At 40.1% G+C, this 11,857-nt stretch overlaps 1 protein-coding gene across 1 annotated transcript in view; it reads right to left on the bottom strand.

Moving 5' to 3' along the window:
• The window catches only part of cdh2 (cadherin 2, type 1, N-cadherin (neuronal)), a 48,998-nt gene extending 37,430 nt beyond the window's left edge, over positions 1 to 11,568 (bottom strand). The window contains exons 1-2 of the mRNA XM_079244128.1: positions 11,278 to 11,568; positions 9,448 to 9,556 (exon numbers count right to left, since the gene is read on the bottom strand). Coding sequence (XP_079100254.1) covers positions 9,448 to 9,556; positions 11,278 to 11,337 — 169 coding nt within the window. The 5' untranslated portion in view covers positions 11,338 to 11,568. The remainder of the gene's footprint in view (positions 1 to 9,447; positions 9,557 to 11,277) is intronic.
• Positions 11,569 to 11,857: the final 289 nt, after the last annotated feature.

Below are 11,857 nucleotides of genomic sequence, written 5' to 3'. Positions count from 1 at the left end.
ATATATATATATATATATATAGATATATATATATAGATGTATAGATATAGGCAGTAAGTGCTACTGCCCACCTAGCAAGACACCATCCTGAGGTAAATGCAGAGCCAATAGCTAAATGTACCTCAGCAACAAACCAACAGACACTTTCATAACGGTGTGCACCAGGAAACAAACAATATACTTCTAAAGTTTAAACCATGGCAACAGTACGCTTTTGTGTGTGTGTGTGTGTGTGTGTGTGTGTGTGTGTGTGTGTGTGTGTGTGTGTGTGTGTGTGTGTGTGTGTGTGTATATAGTCATCCTACTAAATGTCTAACGGTTGTATAGGTTTTTGCAAACTGCTCTTAAATTAAATCTTCACTGACATTGATCAAAGTTTCACTTAAGTATAACTGTGTTTAAATCAAATATCTATTATGTAGCTCTGATTATAATTTATTTCCCCCTTACCATTATCACCAAGGTTCTCTATTTTCTAACTCATTTCGATTTGTAATTTAGGAACAAATTAGCAATCCTTAGCATGTGTTTATGCAAAAAATCTTATGTAGTCTTAAATTAAATAAAATTGGTTCCATGTTGGAAAAAGATTTTGGAGTCATGGAAATGAGAATCGATTTTTATCCATTTAAATATGCAGCTGAGAGAACACCCAATATTTTATGTATTTATTTATTTTTTTTTACAAATTGAAAGCCTGGTTTGGTTCTCCACTGGTTGGACCTTTTCAGCACAGCTTTTCCCTTCCCTTTCCTCACATTTCATATCAAACTCCAAATTCTCCTAGGAAAACATCAGGGACTTGGAGCAAACTGGCAAGAATAAAAAGTCTACTGGGAAACTAATTATGCTCTCATATTGACTAGAAATGTTTGCTAAATTAGAAAAACAGTGTTTATTAATGTTCATATTTCAGGATAAAGTCCGCTGCATCAGAATCTCTTCTCTACTTTCATTTGCTATTCAATTACATCTGCAACCCTTTTTGCTGAGCTCAAAGAGCAAGGCAGAAAGAATATTACAAGAGATTTTAACCAACATCAGATATGCCTTTGTATTTATGCACCCAACTAGTGCATACAATAAACATGTTTAAGAAAAAGAAAATCATTTACAATCATTTACACCCTTCAGTTAGAATCTCCCCTCCTCCCCCCAGCTCTTATCCTGCGGCAGTAGTAATGCTTCAAGAAATAAATGACATGATGCACAGCCTTTAATGCTTCAGTAAATATTGACATAAGAAGAGATAATATAAACTCAGAACGCTGACCACAAAGCAATATGTTGCCCAATGTTATGCAGTGTGCACTCAAATGGAGATTACAAATTGCTACAGGTCAGTCAAAATATCCGTAGCTAAGGCTAATGCCAGTGCCAGCAAGACCTTGTAACAGTACATCACATGAGACAAGTAATATGGTGTGTTGCATATGCTTATATGATAAGCCAACAGTTTGGGGTGATAATAAAAAGCAATACCCTAAACTATCATTCCATATCAAATTTAAACCGACTTGAGATGAGGTTGGCTGACTATGAACAACTAATGATATTGCTATTAGGTATTGAAAAAAAAATAGAACTGTCAGACAGGTAATGAGGGTTTTATTCTGCCTGCTGATTCATTTTTATCCTATCACAAAGTTCCTACAAAATTTTAAGACATTCATTGATCAAAATGATCAATGACAGAAACCATGAGCACCCACAATCACTGCAAAACAAAAACCAATCTAGTGGTAGGAAGAAACAGGAGTAAATGCTGCAGTACTGTTTTGCATCACACAATTAAGGCACATCAATCATTGTATAGTCAATTAAGCTCCTCCATCTTTAAGTTGACAAGAGGAATAGGGAGAAGGTAGGGGAGGGGGGAGGGGGAGAAATGGAGTGGTGAAGGTGATAAGGGGACTGAGTAAAAGGAGGATGCATCGAGAATGTCATGAGTTTCATCCTAGCAAGTCATCAGAGGCTGGTGTCCAGAAAACCGCTGGAGCATTGAAATTGAAGCCTGCGCCGGAACACAACAGTTGGCGTGGCCCGCAGAAGGCAGACGTCTCTTCCTACAGAGGATATTGGTCTTTGTGAACATGGTTAAAGTATCTGGGTCAATTAACGCATCCTCGCTTTAAAATTTTCTTTTGTTGTCAGAAACATAATACAATGCAAACTTGTCTCGAGACTGTATGGGGCTTGGAAATATGTGTGTCACTTGCACAGAGAAAAAAGGTCAAACACAAGGCGAGTGCTGTCTCTTTTCTACATTTGCACTAACTACCTCATTAATATATTCATTTGAGTATTAGCTTCTTGTCTAACACTGCAGACAAAGACGCTGCTGTTTTCCTGCTGTCTGTCGTTCACAGCTGTGAGACAGGTAGCGCTGTTGAATCTACATCTGGCCAGCTAGTGAATGCAAGCTTGTCTGGTTAAAACGGAAAAAAAAAAAATACATGCATCTAAATATATTGGTACACGAACAAAAGATTTAACGAGAGAAGGAAAAGCAGTGGGGAAATGGGAGTGGCTCCCCTTTGCATGCTTGCCAATTTGACACGTGAGGACAGAGCTCTCTATACACTCATGTAGCTTAACATAATGAGAAAAACAAGTGCAGCTCAGAGAGAAACCGGGGGTAAAATCGACCAGCGTTACGGCACAATACAGAGCTGGAGAAACAACAAACAAAGCTTACTTTGTTGAGACAGAATGTGTGAAGGAGGTCGGTTGTTTGCTTTGCCAGCCAAAAAAGGCTGTCCCAAAGAAGAAAAATGGCACTGAAATCCACAAATCAGTCCCCGGAAAAGTAAACAGTTCACTCCATAGTGCTGGTGTATTGTCTTTTAGGTGCAAGCTGGCATTTTCTTTTTCCACATTGGTTCTAGCATTTTACTTGTGAAAAATTACTCTCCCCTTGTTTCATGGAGGCATATGCAGAAAGTCAGGTCAATACAGCTATTTATATACGGCCTCATTATATAGCGGTGTCATCTAATGTGCTTTCTGGGTGTTCCTCACATTAAATAAACGTGTAGGAAGGAGTGTGACAAACACACCACTGCTACCAAGAAGGACTCCACATTCCTTTTTTTATGTCATGACCAACTGCAAACAAGCGGGGACTCATGTAGAAAAATAAATAAATCGTTAGTCTTGGATGAAAGATCACACATCAGTCTTAAAACCATAGCAATGAAGTATCCTAGATAAAGAAGCTCAGGTGGGATTGAGCATCAAATAACCTATAAACCTCTTTAACCTACACATGAGCAGTACAGTAAAAAGGTGCTTTCTCCCTGCTGTATTCAGGCAGCAGGGACCATTAAAGACAATTACACTTTGATTTTGTCTCACTACTATTTGGAAGATAAATGACAACCTATGTTTTAACAGTCACAGATTATAGAGCAAGGTCTAACTGGAGATTTTTTTGTCATATCCAACGCTGACAGAGGCAGCAGATTGTCCAAGTCGGGGCCATCAAGAGCTCTCTGGGCAGAGCAAGCTAATTATATGCCAAGGACAAACTCCCTACACACACTCTCAGGCACAAGAGAGGGACACCTTAACCACTGTCCAATGTCAATAGCAAATAGTTTGGTGCCACTGGCAGAGGGCAGGGCCTGTAGCTGATAAAAGTGATATGAACAGACGTGATGAAAAGCTGTGAAACAAATATCTGCCCTCTACTTATCAACATTTAGGCATTCCATTAGTACATGTCTGCTTAACACGGGATGACAATTTACAAACCAAGAAATGTCACACAATATTTATTATCCTGCTGTGTTTCTGACAATGACCACTTAACCAGTACCACTCCAAGGAATCATTTTCCTTGTAATGTGGGCAACATACAAAAGGTTACGTTCCCAATCCGCATACTGCCAAGATTCAATCTGTTGTCACAATATGTGGTGGTTATCTAGGCCACGGCGCACAGTAAGATGAACTCAAATTTAAGCAGCTTGGTAACAAAGAATAAAAAATGCAACCCTAACCCCATCAGCGATGCCTTAGCTGGGAATTGGAGCACAGCCTTCATTACAACATATTGATCTCAGAAAACAAAGACCCTGAATTCATTGATCCACTTTTTTAAAAAAGCGAGGGGGATGGGGGGGACAGACTGCTGTTTCAAACAAACTTGCTGTAAAACTGCTGCCTAAGCTTGAGAAATGAAGCCCAGCCCAAGTATGAACCCTAGTTAAAAGCAAAAAGAAAGGAGGATGACCATGATGATCCTCAATCCCACGGTGACAAGGAAATATGCCAAACATGCTACAGCTGCAGGAGCTTTAAAGTTTCTCATGTTACTCTTAATGTTTCCCTTCATTCTATATACAGCATGAGGGATGTATAGAATTGTCATCTTGAAAAGGAATAATAAAAGCTAAGAATGAAATGATCCTGCATGGGCACAATGAGCAATATAGACCTCATTCCCCCTCAAAAACTAATCTTGACAGTCAACCAACTTTATATTTCTTTGTCATTTCCTTTTGGTCCTAAATTTAACCAAAAGCCACCGCTTGCCATCTTGCTGTTGGGAGGACAAACACCTAACCTGGCTAAGCAGAGTGTCTAAAATCCTGAAGTTTTTTTTAGATTTTATCCACTTACTCAAAGTGATGAATGATCGACTCTGTAGGTAAGGATAACATAAGGTAGAAGTGCCATACATTTGTGGCCTCCCTGTTGATGTGTCAGGACCTCTGTGGCTGCTCTCTCATTCATCTAGAACACATGAAGAAACCCCCACCAGCTTCATTCCCAATCTGAGACCAAGGAAAGGGGTTGAGTACGTTGCTGAGCACTTGCCCTAGTTTACAAGAGAGGGTCGAGCAGGGTCACGTCTCACCAAACGTTGGGGCCCCTTAAAAAACACATGTGAGAGGCCCCAGCTGTATTCAAGACCATCAGAATCTCACCACAGTGCAGAAAACCAGAAACATGTAAAAATGAGTTTATTGAGTGCAAAATGTTGAATTTCAGAAATGTTTTTCTTGTCAAGGAGGTTAAATTCAGTTTTTTTAAAAGGATTCCCTCAAACAAACACAGCCAAGTGCCGTAATTTTTCCTAATGATAGATTAACTTCAAATTCTAAAGACATATTTAGCCTGGAGAGATTTTTCCTGTTGATGTTCGCACTGCTGACATTGACACTAATTTTTTCCCCCAATCACACTATTAAACTGGTCAACTGTAAACCCCTTCCCCCCCCAGCTCATTTGTGAAGCCAGCTCACTGGACCCTCTTGTCACTGTCACATTTAAAGCGCTTGATCTGAGGCTAGAGCTGAACATAAGCATACAACTCTTTCATCGCAGGAGCTTGCATAATTGTCAGAAAAACAAGTAAAAGTCACAGCTGAGTGGTGGGGGGAAGAAAAATGAAAGCAGAAAAGAAGGTTGGAGGTACAGATGTGTATTAAGCTCAATTAAGCTTTTGGGCTTTTCATTAACCTAGTTTTTAGGGAGGGAAACCTCCGCTGAATAATGCTCTGACTGACTCACTTTGCTTCCCAGCTTTAAAAGCTTCATCAAGGAAAAAAAAAAAAACAAAAAAAAAAAAACAGCCCAATGTGTGTCAGCTCTCCAAAGCCACCAGGAATGCATTAGACACCCAAGAGCAAACCACCCACAGCCACAATCTACCTGAAAACAAATTAAATCTAGTAACAAGTTCCTTTATCAAACAGCATGCGAGGAAATACTGAACAGATTTTTTTTTTCCTTTACCCTAAAGACACCCCAATGTATGCATCCCCAGCCACCCTCCATATCTGTGGTCCCACAACTCAATATCCTCTGGGTCCTGAAAGATGAGCCGAAATGCTTGGACAAAACGCTGGCAGTACCGGGCTCTCTGCTGTAACAATGGCTGTCAGCTAATTAGTTAACTTAAGAAAAGGGGAAAAAAATGAATTATTTTTTAAAAATATGTAGGTTTTCCTCACATCTTGTTTCATTGTTTGTTAAAAACAAAAAACTTGTTTTACTAGCAGGTACACTGTTTTGAGGAAGTTTTGTCAAACCCGCTTTCCAAATACAGAAACCCCAAAAGGTGTCTTTATCAGTGAATGCCTAGATGTGAAAAGACTTCAAGAGACATCTTTAGCCACCAATGAGTTAAAAGGGATTGGCACTTGTTGGACTTGTCCCTTTACTCAACATCGGAACAGAACAAATACCACAGCCTTTAAAGGGCAAGGTCATGTGGGCTCCAGAGGGTAGACAGATTTGCTAAGTTTGATGTGGCTTTGCATTTACAAACAATGAGCTCACTGGAGAGGAGCATATTTTTTTTATGTGTATGTATATATATATATATATATATATATATAAATAAAAGCACCATTGTCCTACCTGGGCTTTCCATGTAATTCACTGCCAAATACCTTTGAAAAGACAGTAGTAGCTTCAGTAAAAGGCAACTGGACTTATTTTATTGGTACCTGAAGATGTTCTTTTCATCTGAAAAGCTTTTTCAGTCCTAATACCAACTATAACTAAAAGCAAAGAAGCCTTCAGATGAGAGGGTAAATGTCAAAAGAACCAAGAAAATAGTCATGTTCTTTATTCCAGTTCACAGGGCTACATTGGCTCTGTTTTTTTAATTCAGAATTAATCATTCGGAATTATTTTCCTATATTACTTATATGAAAATAATAATTCCGAACAAAGGTTTACATGAAACACGTCCTCACTTATTCCTCTTTACAACGGTGGGTTAGGAAGGGTTCCGATTGGACAAAGGGTGCATGAGACGTATCACTTAAACCGGAAATAAAGTCGACTCCCTTCTTCTCGTCTTTTCAGTCATAACTTGTAAAAACTACATAAAAAAGTACCGTTTTTGCCGCTATTTTTATTATAAATTTTATGTACCAGCTCAACACTATCATTCTACTTCACTTTTTGCAGCAACTGAGAAAAAGAAGAAAGACAGACCACCGAACACGGGAGGTAAAACAACACGTGTCATTGGGACAGGACAAGGTAACGAGCATGCGCAGAATGAGCAGAATTAACCTAGACCGGAATTAAGGTTAACATGACAGAGGAATTAAATAGTAGTCAATATTAAGTTTAATTCCGAATAGAAATTTGCATTAGGAATTAAGTGTTTACATGGTCATTTTTCATTAGTTTAAATCGGAATGAACTTTTATACACAATTGAACAGGAATTAAAACTCCCATGTAGCAAATGAACTGAATAACCAAAAAAAGTCACACCAAGATTTTCAACAAAGCTGTTAGAAATCTACAGAGCACCATTTGGCACCAGCAAACAGTTGAAATCTCGTTTACATTACCAAGAATGTGATTAACTGTAAACCACCAGGCCACAATTACCACAATCAAATCCACAGGATGTCTTTGATTTAGCGCATACAGTGTCTGCTATTTGCATGGCAACCGTGACCATTTCCAGGTTATACAGGCCTTGGGATGTGTATTCTCTCGATCAATAGACAACGCTGTAATTAGATGAAACAAAAATGCCTAAGAGCTCACCCCCGCAGCGTCCAAAGTATATCTTGGGTCAAATGCAATATAATATGAGCAGAAGACTCATATTACAGACACCTTACACAATCTTCTGATAGCATTACACAGACACTGAAGCAGATCCCATTTCTAACAAGCCAACAAACCGACCGGGAACCGATGACCACTAAGTAAGATAGCTATGAAATTAGAAAAGGTTTGTCTTAGAATTACAAAGAATCTACTGTAAAAAGCTCTTTTTAATTAACAATTTGAGGCATTTCAATGCAGAAAAGATAAAAATGAAAGACAAGATAAAGTTAACTGTTAGGCTGCTTAATGCCACTAAAGAAGCAACAGTCGGAATAAAGTATTAAGCTACTGGTCAAAAACAATATCCCATACCAGCATGGTGAAAGCCATGTAGGAAACTTTAAGAATACCATCCACGCTGTGGGGGCTTTGTCTTTCAAAACATGCCACAGGAGATTCTCATTAGAGAATGCAGTTTCATTAACATCATCCCACGCTGCTGAGCTGTACTGCATTACAATGACACAAGAGTGCCCCTCTCTGTCAAGGAAATCTCCTCATAGCAACAACTTGCTGGGGGGGGGAGGGAAGGCAGAGAAGAGAGAGGGGGGTAGTGCAGGGGCAAACAAAAGAGAACCTGATTACCCCCGGTCACGGCTCATCCACAAGCCAACACAGGGAAATCCATCACCTGCAGGATCAAACGGGAAGTTGGGCACAATGTAAAGCCCAGTGAAAGCAGTAACCACCCATCTAACCACTCGCTTTCCTCTCCCCTTTCTTCTCTCGTCTTCGCCACCTCCTCCTCCAACTCCCTGACTAACACCAACGGCAGCATGCAAGTTTTAGGCACACACTGTGAAATCCAACACAAGTGAGAATGCTTTCTGGTTCAAATGACCTCAAGGCTCTAACCCTGCTAATAGCACATTGGTGATATATTCCACTTTTTATTACAGTCTGTAGACCTGCGTACCATTTCACGGTAGCTGCATCCTCATTTTGCCAGTATTAAACTCCAAACACCACACATGCTTGCAGCAACGTTTTGGAGTAACATATAGATATATTCCATTTTTTTATACTCCCACCAGGTTGCATGTTAGAAATATCACTGCGGTAAATAAGAATTACTTTATACTCTCTTACTGCAAAAGACATTTGAAAGAAATTTGATGTCATTAGAAGCATTGAGTGAGCTTAGCAGTTTACCACAACTGGGCACATAACTATATGATTCAAGCTGGAGTCTTAAAACATGAAAGTGTTTCACATTTCAAAAATGCTTCATGCATATTATTTAAATCTGCACAGAGGCGCTGTTGAAGCGGGACAAGAGAAATGCTGCAGAATGGCATAGGATAAAGGAAATAATTCAATCCACTAGGACAAATTACAAAATGTTTAACAAATCGAAATATTCAATTAAAGCTACATAAGTCTTGAAGAAGTGTGCTTTATTTTCCATTCACTGCAATATGATGCATACTCAAGTGCAATCAAAGTTTCATCCTTTTAATCACATACAGGGAAGTAAATATTAATCAAGAAATGCTGATTAAGGAGCAAAAATAGAGCAGCCACAATCTATAATGCAGCACTTATGGAACTATGTTTCAACCTGCTGTGAAAGAGGAAAACGGAATGTAAGCAAAGTGGACAGCAGCCACACAAAGTTGAACCCCATTTGAGCTGGTTTACAAGGCGAACTACATGTCTTGCACTACCACACAACTGCACCGAAGCTAATTGTTTAAATATGTTAGACTTGTTCTGATCCTCCCCCTGAAATGAAACACATGGAAGCAGGCGCACTCCAACTGGCGTGGATGTCGGCACACATCCACGTTCAGACCAATGCAGACATAACAAAGATCCAGCGTGAACCAGGACTAAAAAATATTCCACCACTCACCGCTGAAAAGAGGCTGTCCTTTTTCCGTGTGATCTGGCACCACGACAGTGTACAGATCTTCAGAAAAGCCTGGCCTGCATGGTGGGGTGCCCCTGCCCTCTGCTGCAATCTGTGATGGGGGAAAGGGAGGGGGGTGCAACAATGAGTCATAAATCAACCTTCAAAAATGTAGTCTGTTGCCTCCTGAACCTCTTAGTCACGTTCTGAAGGCCCCACAGTTGTACAAAAGCATCTGTTGTTTTTATAACAGGGGCCGCAATTAGGATAATGAGGCCAAAAGGGTTAAGCATTAGCCAAAAAGCATGGCTAGGCAAGAACAAGCTCCATTTGTCCCAGAGTAGGGGCCCAGGAAGAGGGTTGTAGTTAACGCTCTCTGCCAGCCTCTCAGATCAACCCACTACTCTGGACAAACACTCTTCACTTTGAAGTAAAGGGACAGGGAAATAAAAAAGTAAATGCTTACACCCCCACTGTGCTGGGAATTAACATTTTGTGTGAATGTCTGGAAAAACACACATACACACACACACACACACACATATACAGACACAAAATCCTCAAAGAGGCTGCCAGATAATGACTGATCAATACACCCTTTTGCCATTTTTGTTTGATTTTGGGGGAAAAAAAAGAAAAAAAAGACAATGTTTAGGAAGTCAACAGAGGATATTTAGAGCGTTCTGGTTGTTGTACAGAAAAATACATTAAAACACAACATGATCAATTTTGCACACAAACAATAAAAAAGAACAATATAAGCTAACCAAAAATAGGGTATAACTGGAGAACATGCTGTGATTTCTAAATGCACTCCATCTGACTGCCTCAGCATTGATTCAGCTCTAAGGAACATAGGCCTTGCCTTATTTCTTTGCATGCACTCTCAAAAGAATGTAAAATGAGAGGAGTCGAGCTGAAAAAGAGCATTGTGGGTATCCGTGCCACTTGCCATTCTTAATCGGAGGAATTTAAATGGAAAATGCTTGCAGACTGGGGGGAGGAGCAGAGCTGGACTAACAACGGCAGCAGGGTGTACATTTTTATTAATATGATTATAAATGTACACAAAAAATGCCAGTCCTTTACAACTTGAGCTAGTGGTAATGAAACGTCTGAGTGCTGTTCTACGCCACTGTGTTTGAACCAACAGCCATGCAGTCAGGAAAATAAATTATTTGCGGGAAAACACTCAATTATCTTATGACGGTTTTTATCCTTAGGCTTGATTATTGAATTATCTGGGCTGTTGGGTTATACATAAACGGAATTACAATGATTGAAATTTACTTTACATTGTTACTCCTACAGGCTTCCACCGGTGAGCCAATTAACAGGCCGGTGGAAAAGGGACATACTGCAGCAAACTAAATAAATATTAAATATAAACTAAATATAACCAAGTGATATATATAGGTTAATGTAGGCCCGTGTCCCTGAACTTCAAGCCAACAAAATTCAGTGATAAGAACTCTATGAAATAAAGCTACATTACTACATATTTGAATTCCTTTAACTACAAATAATTAACTCAAACGAGAAACGTGCATCCGGTGTCGCGTGAGCGTTCGATGAAAGGAAAAAAAAAAAAAAAAAAAAAGAGCCGTTAGCTGGTAATTGTCGCCCAAGCTAGAAACCCTCCAGCTACTTTATCCTCAATTTTTGGTGCATGACCGGTTATGTTTTCTAACTGCACGCAGTCAAAAGTCACTGGAAAACAGCTCCCAACTCATCCGGCTTTGTAACTCCACAAACAGCATCGCTACAGGGGAGACAGAACAGCCTCAACTGTCCGGTGTAACTCCACTCAAAACCGCTCTGAGATGACATTACCTGCAGTCCTGCTAAGACCAGCAGCAGAAGCACACCGCTGCCCTCTTGTAACGAGTACATTGGTTCGCCCGTCACTGCTTTATTCCTCGATTCGAAATCCGTGAAAAGAAAGAAAAAGAGGATAAACAAAATAATTTAAAATAAAAAGGGGGGAGGGGAAATGATAAAGGAATATCCCCCCGGTTTAAGAGTGGCCTTGAAAAAGCTCCCTGTACGACAAAGGCAGGAGCAGCAGCAGGAACGGTGACGGCGGCGGCAGCATGTAGCAGCCTCCTCCTCTGTCTGTCTTCCCAGTCCGTACCCAGAGAGAGCGCTGCCTGGTACTGAGACTGCTGCTCCCTCCCATCCAGTCCGACACAAAAACATAACGAGCCCCGGCCACTAGTCTATAAACCGCCCATCTCACTGTCTCTCCCTGCTGGTGACAGAGCCAATTTCATTGTTGGGACACAGTGGGTGCCCTCTCAACGCTGGTTCATGTTTTTTTTTTTTTTTTTAGTCTACTGTCTTTGTTTTTTCTTAGGCTGTGGCAAAGTTCCTGCAAAATATCTGATCAGTAGGTTAAACTTCTGGTAGGGTT

The sequence above is a fragment of the Telmatherina bonti genome, assembly GCF_933228915.1.
Source record: "Telmatherina bonti genome assembly, chromosome: 7".
Classification (NCBI taxonomy): Eukaryota; Metazoa; Chordata; class Actinopteri; order Atheriniformes; family Telmatherinidae; genus Telmatherina; species Telmatherina bonti.
The sequence above is the reverse complement of the archived record's forward strand: the minus strand, read 5'-3'. Positions and strand labels throughout refer to the sequence as shown.